At 42.3% G+C, this 21,443-nt stretch overlaps 1 protein-coding gene across 2 annotated transcripts; it reads left to right on the top strand.

Annotated features, from left to right (window-relative positions):
• The first annotated feature begins 197 nt into the window (after window positions 1-197).
• On the top strand, window positions 198-20,650 carry SLC35B4 (solute carrier family 35 member B4). 2 transcript variants are annotated; one of them, XR_014856414.1, is made up of 11 exons: window positions 198-412; window positions 4,519-4,632; window positions 5,145-5,247; window positions 6,441-6,490; window positions 9,334-9,415; window positions 11,014-11,074; window positions 12,608-12,717; window positions 16,903-16,978; window positions 18,043-18,118; window positions 19,312-19,726; window positions 20,020-20,650. XR_014856414.1 is itself a non-coding variant. In XM_085081923.1 (10 exons), the coding sequence occupies exons 1-10, from the start codon at window positions 336-338 to the stop codon at window positions 19,553-19,555; spliced, it is 993 nt and encodes a 330-aa protein (XP_084938049.1). In that variant the 5' UTR covers window positions 198-335; the 3' UTR covers window positions 19,556-20,650. The 2 variants fall into 2 exon arrangements, 1 of the variants encoding a protein (XP_084938049.1); XM_085081923.1 differs by having other exon boundaries at window positions 19,312-20,650.
• The last annotated feature ends 793 nt before the right edge of the window (window positions 20,651-21,443 follow it).

The following is a 21,443-nucleotide window of genomic DNA, read 5'->3' as shown; positions in this document are numbered from 1 at the left end:
TAAATAACCCCAAAAAGTCAATTTCACGCTGCTCCTCTCCACAGACAGCGCCGGAGCCGCGCCTCCTCCTGACGCCACCTCAGCACCGCCATCTTGCCTCAGAACTACAACTCCCATCGTGCCCCGCGGCGGAGCGCCCGCCGGGAGCCGCGCTGAGGCGGCGCGGAGCCTGCCGGGAGTTGTAGTGCCGGCGGCGGCGGCGCGGCGGGCGGGGAGCGAACTACCGGCGGCCGGAGGAAGCGGGGGCGGCGGGCCGGGGCCGGGAGCGGGGCAGGATCCCGGGAGCGGGATGCGGGGGCGGCCCGGCACGCCGCCTCGCTGCCCGGAGCCGCACCATGCACCCGGCCGTGGCGGTGGGGCTGGTGTTCGGCGGCTGCTGCAGCAACGTGGTGTTCCTGGAGCTGCTGGCCAGGTGCGAGCCGCGGAGAGGGTTTGGGGGATAAAGGGTCAGGGAGTTCAGGGCAGTGGGGTCGGAGAGGGGATTTGGGGGGATAAAGGGTCAGGGAGTCCATTCCAGTGGGTCTGGGTGAGGATTTGGGGGATAAAGGGTCTGGGTGAGGATTTGGGGGGATAAAGGGTCAGGTTTCCATTCCAATGGGGTCGGGGTGAGGATTTGGGGGGATAAAGGGTCAGGGAGTCATTGCAGTGGGGTCTGGCTGAGGATTTGGGGGGATAAAGGGTCAGGTTTCCATTCCGGTGGGTCTGGGTGAGGATTTGGGGGATAAAGGCTCTGGGTGAGGATTTGGGGGGATAAAGGGTCAGGGAGTTTATTCCAGTGGGGTCTGGGTGAGGATTTGGGGGGATAAAGGGTCAGGCAGTCCATTCCCATGGGGTCGGGATGAGGATTTGAGGGGATAAAGGGTCAGGGAGTTCATTCCAATGGGGTCGGGGAGAGGATTCTATCACCGGCCTCAGGGTTCGTGAGGGGAGGCAGCAGCAGCGGTGGGTTTGGGGGATTTTGGGGTGATTTGGGATCCCCAGGCTGGCCCTGAGGGGGTTTTACCCTCCCAGGCCATGGGACTCCTCAGCGAGGTGGGTTTGGGGGGATTTGGGGGGATTTGGGGTCCCCAGGTTGGCACTGAGGGGGTTTGACCCTCCCAGGCCCTCAGCGAGGTGCCAGGCTGAGCCCAGCCCTGGATTGTCACCTCGTGTCCCCTCTGGCTGTGGGTTTGGGGTATTTCGGGGCTGTCCCCTCTGGCTGTGGTTTTTGGGGTATTTCGGGGCTGTCCCCTCTGGCTGTGTTTTTTGGGGTGTTTCGGGGCTGTCCCCTCTGTCTATGTTTTTTGGGGTATTTCGGGGCTGTCCCCTCTGGCTGTGTTTTTTGGGGTGTTTCGGGGCTGTCCCCTCTGTCTATGTTTTTTGGGGTATTTCGGGGCTGTCCCCTCTGGCTGTGGGTTTGGGGTGTTTTGGGGCTGTCCCTCTGGCTGTGGTTTTTGGGGTGTTTGGGGGCTGTCCCCTCTGGCTGTGGGTTTGGGGTATTTCGGGGCTGTCCCCTCTGGCTGTGGTTTTTGGGGTGTTTGGGGGCTGTCCCCTCTCCACAGGGACAGTGACATCACCGTGTCCCCAGCCTCATCCCAGGCAATACCAGTCCCACTGAAATCCCAAGGAAAAGCTATCCCTGGGAATGTTTTCCCTCTGGAAATGTCATCCTGGGCCATCGTCACTCTGCAAAGTCACTGAGTCCCCTTGGCAATGGAGAGGAGTTGAATTCCCTGATGTTTTTAGGGATCTCACCTTCCTCACCGTGATGGAGAAAGGCTGGGATTGGGAGAGGGCTGGTCAGAAATCTGGGAAAGAGAAAGGATCTGACTGGGAAAAAGTGATGCCTGGACTGGTTTTGTGTCTAAAATCCCAGTGAGTCACCGAGTCCCCTTGGCAATGGAGAGGAGTTGAATTCCCTGATTTTTGGGGGATTTCACCTTCCTCACCCTGATGGAGAAAGGCTGGCAGGGTTTGGGAAAGGGCTGGTCAGGAATCTGGGAAGGAGAAATGGTCTGACTGGGAAAAAGTGATGCCTGAACTGGTTTTGGGTCTAAAATCCCAGTGAGTCACCAAGTCCTCTTGGCAATGGAGAGGAGTTGAATTCCCTGATGGGAAGCTGATTTTTTTGGGGATCTCACCTTCCTCACCCTGATGGAGAAAGGAATCTGGGAAGGGGAAAGGGCCTGACTGGGAAAAAGTGATGCCTGAACTGGTTTTGGGTCTAAAATCCCAGTGAGTCAGCGTGGTGCTGCACTCAGTGCACTTCAGCCTTTCCAAACCAGTCCTTACTCACTCCCTGCCCATCATTATCCTGGATTTTTAAAGGAAAAATTAAAGCCAGCAGGTGTCTGAACCCCAGCAAAATTCCAGCAGCCCAGTTGCAGACATCAAGGAAAAAGCTGATTTTCACCCACAGCACCTCTCAGACACTTGAAATTCCTCTGTTGACAGCTCAGTTCTTGTGCCTTTGAGTTCCCCTGCTCACCTTTAGTCCCAAAATTGGGGTGACACTAATTATTTCTTTGGGTTAGGAAGGAAAAGTTCCTCCTGCAGGTGAATATTCCCATAGCAACCAAAATCCTGGAGTGGGATCCCAGGAAAAGGCAGTGACCAGGCTGGTGAGGAGCAGTGAAGGTGAGGGGAAGGAATTTGTTTAGGATTTGTAAGGAAGGTAAAGGAATGAGAAGTGTTTAGTCTGGAGATGCCTGAGGACAGACAGAGAAAATGATAGAAATTCCTGCTGAAAAATTCCTGCTGGGCTGTGGAGGCTGAACAAGAAACCAGGGGCTTAAATTGCTGTGAAAATGGTGCAAATCAGCCCCAAAAAATCAGGTTTTTCCCCCTCTCCAAGCAGTGAAGTGGAATTGTGGGAGAAAAAGGAGGAAAACTCCTTTCTGGGAGGACTCCTATCTTATCTCCAGCTGAAGCAGATCTTGGGCTGATAGATCCAGCCTTATCCCTTTTTTTAGGTGCATCTGTGAGGGTTGTGAGCCAAAGGAGGGGCAGATAAAACCCTTTTTTTTTAATCTGTTATCAGGCAGCACACAGCCCTGAGTGCCAACAGTGCTGATAACATGGGGTCACATCCAGGGAGCTGGGAACTGCGAGGAGGCAAAGTCCAGAGCATGGAACCAGCCTGGGATTATCCCAGCTTCCCACCTCGTTGGTGGATTCCCCTCTGCAGAGCAGGTTGGCAATCCTGGAGCTTCTGGCTCTGCTTCAGTCCATCCCTCCCTGAGGAACTTTTGGACTTTCCACCCTCAGGATTGAGGTTTGATGGATAATTAAGCTGGGAGGAATGTGGGAATTGGCAGATGGGCAGAGGAAAAGCAGGGAGAAGGTGACTTTTCCAGGTGCTGGTTGGTGGCAGCTCTGCACTCACCAGCTCCTGTGAGGTGGCAGAGGAGAATCTAGAGGAGCCAATTTGGATATTCCTGTTTTCCAGGGCATCTCCCAGCTTGAATCCTGCAAAATTCCCAGCCCTGAGCTGCCAGGGAATTTTCCATGAGGAAACTTGTGCAGCAGGGTGGGCAGCAGGACTCTCCCAGAAATCCTTGGCGTCAGGATTTTCTGTCCTGCACCAGAAAAAAGGGAAAAATTCCCTCAAATCCCTCTGTCTTCCCCATTTTCTGCCCTGCCAAGGCCTCCTTGGAGCTTCTGCCTCACAGAAATCCTTCCCTGTCAGCTCCTTCGGGAGGATCAGGGTGCAGGGAGTGTCTGTTTGGTGTCCTGCCCTGGATAAATCCAAAGTTTGGTTAGCTGGAAGGTGATTTGGGGACATTTCTGCCACGCCTGGGTCCCTCTGGGGGACAAAAAGGGACTCAGAGGATCTCTCTTGAGTTCAGACAGAGTTTTGTGGCTCTTGGTACCTTGTCAAGTTGGTGTCACACAAGCAGGATCTGTGGATGTCACGTGGGATTTACTGCCAGGGATTTTTTGGGCTCCTGGGATGAATTTCAGTCCCTTCTCCAAGTTTTTGGCATCCAGAAAAACCAAAAGTTTTTTTGGCAGCAGGAATTGAGCAGGTCTGAGCAAGCAAGGACACTCTGCCAGCCCAGACCTGCCCTTGGCACTTCCCTCCTGCAGCAGGAATGAGGAATATTGGATTTCCAGCTGCCTTCCTCCTGCATGGACTCCTCATTGCCTCACCTCTCACCAACACAGCAGCTTTTGGGAAGGGACAGAGTGTTCCTGAAGCCACTTCCCATGGGAAAAGGGGAGTTGTGGGTGTGCTGAACATTCCCCATCCATGGCCTGTATCCTGGTGGGATTTCTGCAGATTTATGAGATGCAGGTTTCTCTTCCCTTCCTGCCCTGACTGAGCAGGGAAAAACCTTTTGGGAAGTGTTTGAGGAAGATCTCCCTGCAGGTGTTTGCACAATTCAGATGAATAAATCCCTTTTAACCTGGACAGGGAAAGGAGCAAAGCCTCTCCAGGGTGATTCCTGCTCCGAGATAAGGAGCTGTCGCCTCCTTTGATTGGAGCCAAGTGTTTTATCCTGGCTCTGCTGTTTCTCTTCCCTCTCCATGCTGCAGGCAGTTCCCAGGATGTGGCAACATCGTGACCTTCTCCCAGTTCCTGTTCATTGCCGTGGAAGGTTTTATCTTCGAGGCCAACTTCGGCAGGAAGCGCCCAGCCATCCCCATCAGGTACAACCCCGGGCTTTTCCCAGCAGGAAAAGGCTTCCTGGCCTTCCTGGCTCTCTCTTGGCTCCAAAAACCATTCCATAAAATGGTTTACCCACTAATCCTGTCGAAATCCCATCCATCCTGCAGCATTTGCAGAGCCACGTTGGGAAGCTGTCTGGCCTGATAAAATATGGATTAGTTTATTGGGAATTTTCAATGGGAATTTGCCATCAGATCTTTCCCTGTCAAGGAACAGGGCAGAGTTTTGCATGGTGAAGAGTTTGCTGTGTTTAAAGAGCTTTTTATCTCTGGGGTTTGGTGTGGTGGGAGTGGGAAGGGAGAGTTTTCCTGGAAAATCACCCAAATTCACTTTGCATTTCTCCACTGGTGTTGATCTCAGTCATCTTTGTGAGATCCCCAAGAGCTGTGCTTTGGCCCAGCCCTTTCCCTGCACCCTGTGATCATTCCTGAGGGCTCTCCCAGCCTGCCAGGGATGTTCCTGCACAGCTCCCAGGCATTTTTCCATATTGCAGGAACTATTTCATCATGGTGGCCATGTTCTTCACCGTCAGCGTGGTCAATAACTACGCCCTGAACCTGAACATCGCCATGCCGCTGCACATGATCTTCCGCTCGGTGAGCTCAGCCTCCTCCTCCTCTTCCTCCCTTTTCTCCTCCTCTTCCTCCTCCTCTTCTTCTTTCTCCTCTTCCTCCTTCCCCTCCTCCGCTTCTTCCTTTTTCTCCTCCTTCTTCTCCTCTTCCTGCTTCTTCCTCCTTCTTCCTCCTTCTCCTCTTCTTCCTCTTCCTTCTCCTCCTTCTCCTCATTCTCCTCCTTCTCCTCATTCTCCTCCTCTTCCTCCTTCTTCCTACTTCTTCTCCTCTTCCTCCTCCTTTTCCTCTTCCTTGTCCTCCTTCTCCTTCCTCCTTCTCCTACTTCTCCTCCTCTTCCTCCTCCTCCTTCTCCTTCTTCCTCCTTCTTCCTCCTTCTTCCTCCTTCTTCCTCCTTCTTCCTCCTTCTTCCTCCTTCTTCCTCCTTCTTCCTCCTTCTTCCTCCTTCTTCCTCCTTCTTCCTCCTTCTTCCTCCTTCTTTCTCCTTCTTCCTCCTTCTTCCTCCTTCTTCCTCCTCCTCCTCCTCCTCCTCCTCCTGGGGCTCCCCTTCCAGCATTCCTGCAGGAATTGTCCCTTCTCCAGGTGTCACCCTCTCCTTCCCAGGAGCACCGAACCCCATGAAATCCTGAATTGCAGCTTGTGGGGAGAGCAGCCTCTGTCCAAAGCTCAGCTCCAGGTCTCACTGGGTGGTGTTGATAAATTCCAGTTTAATGGGCAGGCAGGGAAACAGGCTGCAGCAGGCTTTGGAATTCCAGAGGTGAGGGGGAAGTGACAGTGACAGTGACAAAGCTCTGGCTGTCAGCCCTGGATGAGCAGAGCTGAGCTGCTGGACCAGAGGGATCCAGCTTTCCCTGCCACCAAGTGCTTCATGTTCTAGTCGTGGATATCCCTGGGCAGAGAGCGTGGGTTTGGGATTTGGGATGTAGGGTTTGGGATTTGGGGTTCAGGATTTGGGGTTCAGGATTTGGGGTTTGGGATTTGGGGTTTGGGATTTGGGGTTTGGGATTTGGGGTTTGGGATTTGGCCTGGTTCCACCTGCACTGTGCAATACCCAGCCTTAAGGAAGCTCTTCTTTCTCTCTGCCAGTTTTCCCAATCCAAAACCTCTTGGTGCTTTGGCATCCCTCATCCTGAGTTTGCAGTGCTCCTTTGGGATCAGCATCCCAATCTGGGGAACTCTGTCCTGCTGACCTGATTGGTTTTTTCCCTTTTATTTCCCAGGGTTCTCTCATAGCAAGCATGGCCCTGGGGATCATCATCTTGAAGAAAAGGTAAATCACAAACCACAAACCTCTTCCCATTCCAGGAGTTCTGTGCCATGGATTTAACCCCGATGTAACCCTGGGGGTGTGTGGTGCCATCACCTCTCCTGTTCAATGTTTTAGGGATGGGACAGGGAGCTGGGCATGGAATAGAGGCTGGAATGGATAGCATGTGGATAACATGTGGATAACATGTGGATAACATGTGGATAACATGTGGATAACATGTGGATAACATGTGGATAACATGTGGATAACATGTGGATAACATGTGGATAGCACGTGGATAGCACGTGGATAGCACGTGGATAATGCCGGATAATGCATTGATAACATGTTGATAACACATGGATAACATGTGGATAAAACATGTTAACACATTAACAACACATTGATAACATGTGGATAAAATATATTGATAACATGTGGATAAAACATGTTCATAACACATTAACAGCACATTGATAACAGGTGGATAAAACATGTTAATAACAGGTGTATAACACATTGATAACACCTTGATAACACCTTGATAACATGTGGATAACATGTTAATAACATGGATAACATGTTAATAGCATGTGGATAATGCCAGATAACATGCAGATAACACATTGATAATGCGTTAATAACATGTTGATAACATGTTGATAACACATGGATAAAACACGTTGATAACACGTGGATAAAACACGCTGATAACGCATTAACAACACTTTGATAACGTGGATAAAACATGTTAATAACAAGTGGATAACGTGTGGATAACACGTGGATAAAACACATTGATAACATTGGTAATATGTGGTTAACACATTGATAACATGTTAATATGTTAACACATGGATAAAACATGATACTACGTGGATACCATGTTAATAACATGTTAGCACGTTGATAAGACAAAACCATGGTAACACGTTGATAACATGTTGACAACATTAATTTCACATTAATAACACATTGATAGCAGTAACACATTAACACATTGATAAAATTTTGATGTTAATTACACGTTAATAACTTGCTGATAACACACTGATAACACATTAATAACATGTTAACATGTCGATAACATGTTGATAATGTTAATTCCATGTTAACTCATTGATAACACATTAATAACACATTACCATGTTGATAACACGTTGAGAACATTACACACTGATAACACACTGATAACACACTGATAACACACTGATAACACACTGATAACACACTGATAACACACTGATAACATGTTAACAATAACACATTGATAACGTTAATTACAAGTTAATAACTTGTTGATAACACACTGATAACACATTAATAACAGGTTAAAGTTGATAACACATTACTAACGTTAATTACATGTTAATAACTCGTTGATAATACACTGAAAACACATTAATAACATGTTCCCATTGCTAACGTTAATTACATGTTAATAATTTGTAGATAACACACTGATAACACGTTAATAACAGGTTAAAGTTGTTAACACATTGATAACGTTAATTACACATTAATAACTTGCTGATAACGCAGTGATAACACATTAATAACATGTTAACATCGATAACACATTGCTCATGTTAATTACACGTTAATAACACATTGATAACATGCTGACAAGGCTGCTGTTGTGGTTGCACTGAGCTGTGACAAGGCTGGAATTTTTGGGATAAAGTGAGATAAATCCTTGAGACAAAGACCTACTTGCCAGCAATGCCTGGAGTTAGGAACTGGGAATGTCCCCATTATCCCGGATTTCCAGGGGTGTGACAAGGCTGGAATTTATGGGATAAACTGGGATAAATCCTTGGGATAAAGACTTGCTTGCCAGCAATGCCTGAAGTTAGGAACAGGGAATATTCCCATTTTCCTGGATTTCCAGGGGTGTGACAAGGCTGGAATTTATGGGATAAAACGGGATAAATCCTTGGGACAAAGACTTCCTTGCCAGCAATGCCTGGAGTTATAAACTGGGAATGTCTCCATTATCCCGGATTTCCAGGGGTGTGACAAGGCTGGAATTTATGGGATAAACTGGGATAAATCCCTGGGACAAAGACTTCCTTGCCAGCAATGCCTGGAGTTATGAACTGGGAATATTCCCATTTTCCTGGATTTCCAGGGTTGTGACAAGGCTGGAATTTATGGGATATACTGGGATAAATCCTTGGGATAAAGACTTGCTTACCAGCAATGCCTGGAGTTATAAACTGGGAATGTTCCCATTTTCCTGGATTTCCAGGGGTGTGACAAGGCTGGAATTTATGGGAATGTCGCCATTTTCCCGGATTTCCAGGGGTGTGACAAGGCTGGAATTTATGGGATAAAACGGGATAAATCCTTGGGACAAAGACTTGCTTGCCAGCAATACCTGGAGTTATAAACTGGGAATATTCCCATTATCCCAGATTTCCAGGGATGTGCCAAGGGTGGAATTTATGGGATAAATCCTTGGGACAAAGACTTGCTTGCCAGTAATGCCTGGAGTTAGGAACAGGGAATATTCCCATTTTCCTGGATTTCCAGGGGTGTGACAAGGCTGGAATTTTTGGGATAAACTGGGATAAATCCTTGGGACAAAGACTTGCTTGCCAGCAATGCCTGGAGTTAGGAACAGGGAATATTCCCCTTATCCCAGATTTCCAGGGGTGTAACAAGGCTGGAATTTTTTGGGATAAACTGGGATAAATCCTTGGGACAAAGACTTGTTTAGGTGCTGAGCTGAGCCCTGCCAGCAATGCCTGGAGTTATGAACAGGGAATATTCCCCTTATCCCAGATTTCCAGAGCAGCACTGCAGGGAAGCAGGGCACGGCCCCCAGGCAGGGTTGGTGACATGTCCCTTGTCCCCTGCAGGTACAGCGTGTCCAAGTACACCTCCATAGCCCTGGTGTCCCTGGGCATCTTCACCTGCACCTTCATGTCTGCTAAACAAGTGGTAAGGACTGGCAATAACCAGGAAAAATTCCTTTTGCCTCGTTATTCATGGAGAATCCAGGTGTCTCCAACCTTTAGATCTACTCCTGAAATCTCTTCCTTCTGGTTTTATTTTCCTGTGGGATTTAATTGCATTACAGATGGCTTTTAACCTGTTTATTCTGCTTTTTGCTGCCCATAAACCTCTATTTTTTTTGGCCACAGAGGTACCAGCTCCAAGCTGGTTTTTTTTTTTTGTGTTGCAGGTGAATCCTAACCAAAACTCAGCCAGCTTCAATCTTCATTTTTTTCCATCCCACAGGAGATTGATTATTACCTTTCAGGCTGGATTTTTCCAGGCCTCATGTCATCCAGCCTGACCCTTAAATAAAATGCTCGGAGAGCAGGAGGGAGGGAAGCAAATCCATGTGGAACACACTTGGACCTTTTCCTGGAGCTGCAGCCCTGTCAGATTGATGACAAAAAAATGGCCTCAAGTGGAAATTGGCTGCACTTAACCCAGCTCTGAGATATTGGGAATGAAGGGGCTGTCAGAGCTCTGAATTCACCATCATTTGTGGGTTTTTTTCCTTCTCAGAAGGGCTGGGGAAGGGCTGAGCTTTGAGCCTTGGCTCTGTGTTAATCCAGAGCAGATCCCAGCAGAGCTGGGATTTTGGGATGGAGCTGACAGGAGTGGCAAAGGTGGATAATCCCATTTTTCCTGAAAATCCCATTTTCCCTGACAGTGGTGGCAAAGGTGCATAATCCCATTTTCCCTGAAAATTTCATTTTCCCTGACAGTGGTGGCAAAGGTGAATAATCCCATTTTCCCTGAAAATCCCTGACAGTGGTGGCAAAGGTGGATAATCCCATTTTCCCTGAAAATCTCATTTTCCCTGACAGTGGTGGCAAAGGTGAATAATCCCATTTTCCCTGAAAATCCCATTTTCCCTGACAGTGGTGGCAAAGGTGAATAATCCCATTTTCCCTGAAAAAATGGGATTATTCACCTTTGAATAATCAGTGGTTCATTTTCCCTGAACCACTGACAGTGGTGACAAAGGTGGATAATCCCATTTTCCCTGAAAATCCCATTTTTCCTGACAGTGTTGGCAAAGGTGGATAATCCCATTTTCCCTGACAGTGGTGGCAAAGGTGAATAATCCCATTTTCCCTGAGCCACTGACAGTGTTGGCAAAGGTGAATAATCCCATTTTGCCAGGGAAAAGAGCTGAGGCAAGTCAGACTACCTGGAGTTGTACCCTTGGCCTGATTTCCTCCATTTCTTGCTCACAAACTTGGTTTTAGGTCTGATTTTAGCCCCTGGGTGAGGCTTGGCCAGAGTTCTTTTCTCCTTGCTGCACACTCATTTTTGGGGTGGGGACAGAGGAACCTGGTGATGGGCTGGCTTTGGGAGCTTTAAAAATGACACTGATTATTTGGGGAGTTAAAAAGCTCAATCCCATAAAGTCAGGGTGTTTCTTCAGGGAATAATCCTGATTTAATCCCATTTTTTTTTGCTGGAATCTCTGCACTCCCTGAGGCAGAGTGGGAAGCACAAGGCTCTGGGGTAGCTGCAGGGACCTGGTGGCTCCTGGTGACACTTGTGTCTCCCTCCAGGCATCTGACTCCAGCCTGAAGGACGAGGATGGACCTCAGGTGTTCCTCTGGTGGCTGCTGGGTACGTGAGGATCACACCTGCACTTCTGGGATGCTGGGAGGACTCCTGGAATTGGAATTCTCTTGAAATTCTCTTGGCAAAATCAGCCCTGAGTGGTGTGAACACTTCATGGAAGATTCCAGGGAGGAGTTTCACCCTTTCATTTTCACCCCAAACTGCCTGTATTTGTGTCTGTTCCCTTTCAAGTGAGCTCTTAAAAGTGAATTTTTGGTGGTGAGGCAGGTTTGGCAGCGTCCTGCTCTTGTTATAACACAAATGTAATAATTTCTTTTATTCATTCTTCACAGAGTGAGCACAGTCTTGTAATTTCTTCTGGTTTCAGAGCACAAGGAGAGAAGAGATTTCTTTGGATTATATTTATGTCTTTTCCTCTTGAGCATTTTTTTTTAAATATGATTATTTCACAAGCATAAGGGATTTAATTTTTGTGACCTTTTTGGGCTTTCTGTTGAGACCTGTTGTTTTTTTTTTTTTTTCAGACAGCATTTATATTTTATTTTATTTATTTATTTATTTGGAGGTCTTTTCCAACCCTGTGATTCTGTCATCCTCTTTGGTTTGCTTTTGTTTGGTTTCAGGTCCTTCCATGGAGGATTTTAAACTCCTAAACTCTGGTTTTGGGTCTGTTGGTGACTCTTTGGGAAATCTGGCATTGATCATGACCAGCAGTGGCACAAACTGCATCCCTGCTGTCCCAACTCTCATTTTCAAGATATCTCTTGGCATCTCAAACCAAACCCTGTGGCCCTGGGATTGTTATCAGTTTTTTAACCAAATCTGGATGATTTGGCTATTTTTTCCCCCAAATTTGGTGTGTTCAGCTGCTTCCCTGTGCTTCTCTTGCAGGCATTGCTGCTCTCCCAACTTTCCATTTCTCAGATACCTCTTGGCATCTCACAATATCCAAACCCTGTGGCCATGGGATTGTTTACAGTTTTTTAACCAAATCTGGATGATTTGGCATTTTTCCCCCCCAAATTTGGTGGGTTCAGCTGCTTCCCCTGTGCTTCTCTTGCAGGCATTGCTGCTCTCCCAACTCTCATTTTCAAGGTATCTCTTGGCATCTCATAATAACCAAACCCTGTGGCCCTGGGATTGTTACCAGTTTTTTACCCAAATCTGGATGATTTGGCTGTTTTTTCCCCCAAATTTGGTGGGTTCAGCTGCTTGCCCTGTGCTTCTCTTGCAGGCATTGCTGCTCTCCCAACTCTCATTTTTAAGATACCTCCTGGCATCTCATAATAGCCAAACCCTGTGTCCATGGGATTGTTATAATGATGTTTTTTAACCAAATCTGGATGATTTGGCTATTTTCCCCCGAATTTTGTGGGTTCAGCTGCTTCCCCTGTGCTTCTCTTGCAGGCATTGCTGCTCTCCCAACTCTCATTTTTCAGATACCTCTTGGCATCTCATAATAACCAAACCCTGTGGCCCTGGGATTGTTATCAGCTTTTTACCCAAATCTGGATGATTTGGCTATTTTTTCCCCCAAATTTGGTGTGTTCAGCTGCTTGCCCTGTGCTTCTCTTGCAGGCATTGCTGCTCTCACCTTTGCTCTGCTGATGTCTGCCAGGATGGGGATTTTCCAGGAGACTCTCTACAAACAGTTTGGGAAGCACTCCAAGGAAGCTCTGTTCTACAATGTGAGTCCTCTGAGGGATTTTCCTGCTCCTAGAAATTTTTTTTTCCCACAAAAAGCATCCCAAGCTGCTTTCCAGGGTGGGAATGGAGGTGGGATTGATGCCTGAAATGGGGTTTGCTGAAACAGAAGGCTAGGCAAAGTTGGAAGAATAAAAAGCAGAATAATTAAATAAAATAATTAAAATATTTTAAAATTAATTAAAGAATTAAAATCAATTATTTAGGGCAGACTGAGCCTACTGAAGAGGCTGCACCCAAACTGGACAGTGAGTCATGAGATCTTCACATTTTATAAATTCTCTCCATTAACATATCGAGGTTTAATTGTCCAATTAATTCTCCAATTAATTCTCCAATTAATTCTCCAATTACACCTTCAGGTGATGATGTCAACCACCCCAAGTTTGCTACTCTAATTCACTATGATTTCCATATTTTTGGGCCTCTGAGGCAGCAAAGTGTCCTTGGATTTTCCAACTGGGAGCAATGGATTTGTCTAAAATCAACTAAAAAATCAATTAAAAATCATTAAAAAATCAATTCTGGGAACAGAAGTTTTTAGCACTTTTATATAGAGTCCAGAGCTACACACCAAAGCTATTCTCTATATACTATATTTTCTATATATATACTATGTATATATAGTATTCTCTATATACTATATTTTCTATATATATATAACATACTCTCTATACTATATTTTCTATATATATACAATATATATAACATACTCTCTATACTATATTTTCTATAGATATACTAAATATATAAAACATACCCTATATACTATATTTTCTATATATATACACAATATATAAAACATACTCTATATACTGTATTTTCTGTATATACACTAAATATATAAAACATACCCTATATACTGTATTTTCTATAGATATACACTAAATATATAAAACATACCCTATATACTATATTTTCTATATATATACACAATATATAAAACATACTCTATATACTGTATTTTCTGTATATACACTAAATATATAAAACATACCCTATATACTGTATTTTCTATAGATATACACTAAATATATAAAACATACCCTATATACTATATTTTCTATATATATACACAATATATAAAACATACTCTATATACTGTATTTTCTATATATATACTAAATATATAAAACATACCCTATATACTGTATTTTCTGTATATATACACAATATATAAAACATACTCTATATACTGTATTTTCTATATATATACTAAATATATAAAACATACCCTATATACTGTATTTTCTATAGATATACACTAAATATATAAAACATACCCTATATACTATATTTTCTATATATATACACAATATATAAAACATACTCTATATACTGTATTTTCTATATATATACTAAATATATAAAACATACCCTATATACTGTATTTTCTGTATATATACACAATATATAAAACATACCCTATATACTGTATTTTCTATAGATATACTAAATATATAAAACATACCCTATATACTGTATTTTCTATAGATATACACTAAATATATAAAACATACCCTATATACTATATTTTCTATATATATACACAATATATAAAACATACTCTATACTGTATTTTCTATATATATACAAAATATATAAAACATACCCTATATACTGTATTTCTGTATATATACACAATATATAAAACATACCCTATACTGTATTTTCTATAAATATACTAAATATATAAAACATACCCTATATACTGTATTTTCTATATATATACACAATATATAAAACATACCCCATATACTGTATTTTCTGTATATATACACAATATATAAAACATACCTATATACTGTATTTTATAGATATACTAAATATATAAAACATACCCTATATACTGTATTTTCTATAGATATACACTAAATATATAAAACATACCCTATATACTGTATTTTCTGTATATATACACAATATATAAAACATACCCTATATACTGTATTTTCTGTATATATACTAAATATATAAAACATACCCTATATACTGTATTTTCTATATATATACACAAATATATAAAACATACCCTATATACTGTATTTTCTGTATATATACACAATATATAAAACATACCCTATATACTGTATTTTCTGTATATATACTAAATATATAAAACATACCATATATACTGTATTTTCTGTATATATACACAATATATAAAACATACCCTATATACTGTATTTTCTGTATATATACACAATATATAAAACATACCCTATATACTGTATTTTCTGTATATATACTAAATATATAAAACATACCCTATATACTGTATTTTCTATATATATACACAATATATAAAACATACCCTATATACTGTATTTTCTGTATATATACACAATATATAAAACATACCCTATATACTGTATTTTCTATAGATATACTAAATATATAGAACATACCCTATATACTGTATTTTCTATATATACTATACAATATATAAAACATACCCTATATACTGTATTTTCTATAGATATACACTAAATATATAAAACATACCCTATATACTGTATTTTCTATATATATACACAATATATAAAACATACCCTATATACTGTATTTTCTATAGATATACACTAAATATATAGAACATACCCTATATACTGTATTTTCTATATATATACACTAAATATATAGAACATACCCTATATACTGTATTTTCTATATATATACACAATATATAAAACATACCCTATATACTGTATTTTCTATAGATATACACTAAATATATAAAACATACCCTATATACTGTATTTTCTATATATATACACAATATATAAAACATACCCTATATACTGTATTTTCTATAACACAAATATATAAAACATACCCTATATACTGTATTTTCTATGATATACACTAAATATATCAAACATACCCTATATACTGTATTTTCTATAGATATACACTAAATATATCAAACATACCCTATATACTGTATTTTCTATAGATATACACTAAATATATAAAACATACCCTATATACTGTATTTTCTATAGATATACACTAAATATATAAAACATACCCTATATACTGTATTTTCTATATATATACACAATATATAAAACATACCCTATATACTGTATTTTCTATAGATATACTAAATATATAGACATACCTATATACTGTATTTTCTATATATATACACTAAATATATCAAACATACCCTATATACTGTATTTTCTATAGATATACTAAATATATAAAACATACCCTATATACTGTATTTTCTATATATATACACTAAATATATCAAACATACCCTATATACTGTATTTTCTATATATATACACTAAATATATAAAACATACCCTATATACTGTATTTTCTATATATATACACTAAATATATCGAACATACCCTGTATACTGTATTTTCTATAGATATACTAAATATATAAAACATACCCTATATACTGTATTTTCTATATATATACTAAATATATAAAACATACCCTGTATACTGTATTTTCTATATATATACACAATATATCAAACATACCCTATATACTGTATTTTCTATAGATATACTAAATATATCAAACATACCCTATATACTGTATTTTCTATAGATATACTAAATATATAAAACATACCCTATATACTGTATTTTCTATAGATATACTAAATATATAAAACATACCCTATATACTGTATTTTCTATATATATACACTAAATATATAAAACATACCCTATATACTGTATTTTCTGTATATACACTAAATATATAAAACATACCCTATATACTGTATTTTCTATAGATATACACTAAATATATCAAACATACCCTATATACTGTATTTTCTATAGATATACACTAAATATATCAAACATACCCTATATACTGTATTTTCTATAGATATACACTAAATATATCAAACATACCCTATATACTGTATTTTCTATAGATATACACTAAATATATGAAACATACCCTGTATACTGTATTTTCTATAGATATACACTAAATATATGAAACATACCCTATATACTGTATTTTCTATAGATACACTATATACTATTTTCTGTATACATGAAAAATTTTCTATATATTTTACAATATTTTCTATATTTTCTATACACACAAAAACCAGAAATTAAAAACCCTTCAGGCACCATCAGCTCATCCCCTGAGCTCACCATGGGTTTGTTTCTCCCCCCAGCATGCTTTGCCACTCCCTGGATTCCTGCTGTTGGCTCCCAACATTTACCAGCACGCCGTGCTCTTCAACCAGTCTGGTGAGTGCTGTGCTCAGGGGTTTGTGCTCCTGCACCCTCCTGGCCTCTGGAAAATTTATATCCTTGGGGTGTCCTGCTGAATTTTGGGGGATTTTGAGGAAGGAATTGCTGGCTGGGATGGAATTCCCAGAGAAGGTGTGGATCCCTGGAATGTCCAAGGCTGGGTGGATGGAGCTTGGAGCACCTTGGGATGGTGGGAGGTGTTCCTGCCCATGGGTGGGCTGGAATGGGATGGGATTTAAGAAACCATCCCGTGAAATTCCACGATTAAACCCCAAATTTCTCACTGATGCCCACCCACAGCTGGGCCCAGCCACATCCAGGAGTGATTCCTGGGGAAAGGAATGTGGGAATTAAAAACTGGGAGTGACAGGAGCCAGTGAGGGAGGTAATCATGGACCTGCTGGGATTTGTTCTGCTGCTCCTCAGGATTTGCCATGGGATTCCTCCACGTGTAACAGCACCACAGGAGGGCGAGGCAGAGCTTTTCTCCTAACCTACTTTTCCTCATTTTTCCTCATTTTTCCTCATTGTCTCTCATTTTTCCTCATATTTTTCCTCATTTTTCCCCATTTTTCCTCACTATTTTTCCTCATTTTTATTTTATTTCCTCATTTTTCCTCATTTTTCCTCATTTCTTTTTCCTCATTTCTTTTTCCTCATTTCTTTTTCCTCATTTCTTTTTCCTCATTTCTTTTTCCTCATTTCTTTTTCCTCATTTCTTTTTCCTCATTTCTTTTTCCTCATTTCTTTTTCCTCATTTCTTTTTCCTCATTTTTTTCCCTCATTTCTTTTTCCTCATTTCTTTTTCCTCATATTTTTCCTCATTTTTCCCCATTTTTCCTCACTATTTTTCCTCATTTTTATTTTATTTCCTCATTTTTCCTCATTTTTCCTCATTTCTTTTTCCTCATTTCTTTTTCCTCATTTCTTTTTCCTCATTTCTTTTTCCTCATTTCTTTTTCCTCATTTCTTTTTCCTCATTTCTTTTTCCTCATTTCTTTTTCCTCATTTCTTTTTCCTCATTTCTTTTTCCTCATTTTTTTCCCTCATTTTCCCTGCAGAGCTGTTCCAGGTGCCGCTGATCGGCCTGACCCTGCCAATCATGTGGTTCTACCTCTTCATGAACGTCATCACCCAGTATCCTTTATCTTTTATCCTTTATTTTTTACCCTTTTTCCTGGGGTGGCACAGCAGGAATGGGGTTGGCTTCCTGAATCCTTGGAATCTTCCCTGCTTTTGGGATCTCTTTTGGTGGAGGTCCAAAAACACAGGAAAAGTGGACTTTTGTTGTTGTTTTTTTAGGTTGGACTCGATGATCTCAAAGCTCTTTTCCAACCTGGTTCACTGTGGGATTTTGGGATTTCTGCTCCATGTCAATGGAGGAGTCTGGAGCTCCTTTGCCAGCACAGCTCCAGTGGGGGAATTTGGGATTTGGGATCTCCTGAAGGAGGGAATTTCCCCCATCCACACCTTCTCCTTCTGTCTTGCATGGCAGACAGGAGCTTTATGGGTTTCTGCTGTTTTTCAGGCTTCTGGCAACAAGCAGTCATTTCTATTAGGGTAATTAAGTAATTAACACCCCAAAACTCAGTCTTGTTCACAAGGTTCTTTGATATTTGGCTGATTAGTCTAATGGGATGTAAAATAGCATTTATTAGACACAGAAAATAACAAACAGGGAACAGATTGACAAACATACACACACAATAAAGGCATAATTGCAAAACTTTAATAGCTAAAAGGCAATTATGGGGTAAATGCTTGCAAAAACTATAAAAATAGTTAAAAATGCAAGTTAAGAAATGCTTGTTTGAACTATAAAAATAGTTAAAAATGCAAGTTAAGAAAGGAACCTATTCTTATTATTATTCACTAGCCAGAATAATACAATTTTAGGAAACCAATGATGTTACCAAAATCCAATTTTGCTGCTGGGATACATCAGAATCCTCCCTCAATTCTGCAAGAAATTACCACAGAGCTGCATCCAGACTGTGGGGAGAGGATTTCCTCACACTCCACTATCCATGTAGAAAAACTTCTACCTTTTCTGAGATTTCGTGGTGTTTTATAGGATAAGAAGATGTCCAGTGGGTCACTAAAAATGTCTCACATTCTTTTTACATTCCACAGGGTGGTGGATTTGTTTAGATTTTCAGGTTTAGGCTGTTAACCTAATCTGAGCCATTCATCATCTGCGACCGAGCAGGGAGAGAGAGAAGGGGATGGGAACATCCTGCCACACCTTCCTGTTCCCAAAAGCCTTGGGAATTCCCAAAAGGAATTCCCAAAAGGAATTCCCACCTGCCCTCCTTAGCTCCTCCTGCCAGGTACGTCTGCATCCGCGGCGTCTTCATCCTGACCACGGAGTGCACCTCGCTCACCGTCACCCTGGTGGTGACACTCCGCAAGTTCGTCAGCCTCATCTTCTCCATCCTCTACTTCCAGAACCCCTTCACAGCCTGGCACTGGCTGGGCACTGCCTTCGTCTTCGTGGGCACGCTGATGTACACCGAGGTGTGGAACAGCCTGGGGCCCCTCCTGGCGAGGAGCAGGAGACCCAAGCGGGAGTGAATCCGCGCATTCTGCGCGGGGACTTGGTTGTTTTCCGGAGCAGAGAGCAGGGAGGAGCCCCAGGGGGAGGTTTTATCCCAGTTTGGCTGTGCCAAACTCCTGGGAAAACGGGGAGCCTCGGCTGGGAACTTGGGAAAGGATGGAGAAATGGATCATGGAGGAACAATCCGGGTATTTTTGTGAGTTGGCATTTTTTACGCAACCCCTTTTGCTCCCTGTTTTTCCTCCTTTTTTTTGTTTTTTTTCCCATTAGAATAACTCTTTTTAAGGAAAAGCTTGGGAAAGGATGGAGAAAAGGATCATGGAGGAACAATCCAGGTATTTTTGCCAGTTGACATTTTTTACACAACCCCTTTTGCTCCCAGTTTTTCCTCTTTTTTTTTTTGTTTTTCCCATTGGAATAACTCTTTTTAAGGAAAAGCTTGGGAAAGGATGGAGAAATGGATCATGGAGGAACAATCCAGATGTTTTTTGCCAGTTGGCATGTTTTACACAACCCCTTTTGCTTCCAGTTTTTCCTCCTTTTTTTGGTTTTTTTTCCCATTAGAATAACCCTTTTTAAGGAAAAGCTGACCCAGAGCTCTGTTAGGAGCCCAAATTTGTGCTGTTGGCTTGGACCAGCTGGACCCTGAGCCAGTTTGGTGCCATCCTTCCATACCCAGGGCTGTGGAGCTGATGGCTGAGCCCCATTCCACTGGGAATTCCAGAATTCCTCTGGAATGGGAAAGTATGGGATACACCCCGAGCTGCCCAGTGGGTCCTGAGGAGGTGGTTTGACTTTCCCTTCCTCAGTTCTCCTCCCATCCCTTGGGATCATCCTCATGGTTTTTGTCCCCCTGTCCCTCAGTGTCACCCCTGGTTGGTTTTCCCAGAGTTTCCCTGCAATTTTCCTGGAGTTTCCCTGGTTGGTTTTCCTGGAGTTTCCCTGGTTGGTTTTTCCAGAATTTCCCTGCAGTTTTCCTGGAGTTTCCCTGCAGTTTTCCTTGTTCCCGTGGTGCTTGAGGCATCCAGGATGTCACCCTGATCCACATCCAGGATTTTGCTCCAAGGAAATGGGGGAAGAGGGATAAAAGTGGTTGAACAGGAAAGGAAAAAGGATGGGAAAAAGGGATAAAAGTGGTTGAATAGCAAAGGAAAAAAGGATGGAATAACCAATTCCAAAGGGATGGAAAGGCAGCACCTCCCACCCAGGCAGTCCCTGGACCAAGGTCACCTTTCCAAAACTTCTCCCCTTTGTTTTTATTGCTGTCTGGGATCATTCCCAGCTTCCCAGCCCTTGTCCCTGCTGGGAGGCAGAGAGGGGAGAAGGAAAAAGGGAACTCCATCCCAGCCAGAGCAGCTGCAGCTCCAGCTTGAGGTCAGGAAGGAATTTTTTTTCCCAGATTTATTTTTTCCTGAGCCTGAAAAACCTGGATTTCCAGTGCCATGGGATGATTCCAGGGATTTTGTAGATGGAGAGGCTGACCTGGAGAGAGGCAAAACCTTCATCCCTGATTTTCATCTTCCAAATCCTTCCAGGGATTCCAAGCTCTTCACACAGGATGGGGAGGTGGGGAAGCCAACAGAAATTTGGGATGAAAGATTTTAAGGACAGGGAGTAACCAGTGAGGTTGTTTGGAGATCAGACTCAGTGGGGAAATGCTGGAGATGTAACTCCAGGTTTGTGGGTGTTGTAGGGATTGTTGGATCCAGGGATTGTTGGATTCAGGAATTGCTGGATCCAGGAATTGTTTGATCCAGGGATTGCTGGGTCCAGGGATTGTTGAATCCAGGAATTGTTTGGTCCAAGGATTGTTTGATCCAGGGATTGCTTTATCCAAGGATTGTTAGATTCAGGGATTGTTTTATCCAGAGATTGCTGGATCCAGGAATTGTTGGATCCAGGGAT

This window comes from Lichenostomus cassidix, chromosome 1Aa (genome assembly GCF_008360975.1).
Source record: "Lichenostomus cassidix isolate B80296 chromosome 1Aa, HeHo_3.0, whole genome shotgun sequence".
NCBI classification, from domain to species: domain Eukaryota; kingdom Metazoa; phylum Chordata; class Aves; order Passeriformes; family Meliphagidae; genus Lichenostomus; species Lichenostomus cassidix.
The sequence above is the reverse complement of the archived record's forward strand: the minus strand, read 5'-3'. Positions and strand labels throughout refer to the sequence as shown.

Excerpts from the sequence above, each read along its gene's own strand:
- SLC35B4 (XM_085081923.1), top strand. The coding sequence starts at position 336 with ATGCACCCGGCCGTGGCGGTGGGGCTGGTGTTCGGCGGCTGCTGCAGC. Across the intron at positions 5,248-6,440 it reads TGCACATGATCTTCCGCTCG|GGTTCTCTCATAGCAAGCAT; the intron begins GTGAGCTCAGCC and ends TTTATTTCCCAG. Across the intron at positions 12,718-16,902 it reads AGGAAGCTCTGTTCTACAAT|CATGCTTTGCCACTCCCTGG; the intron begins GTGAGTCCTCTG and ends TTCTCCCCCCAG.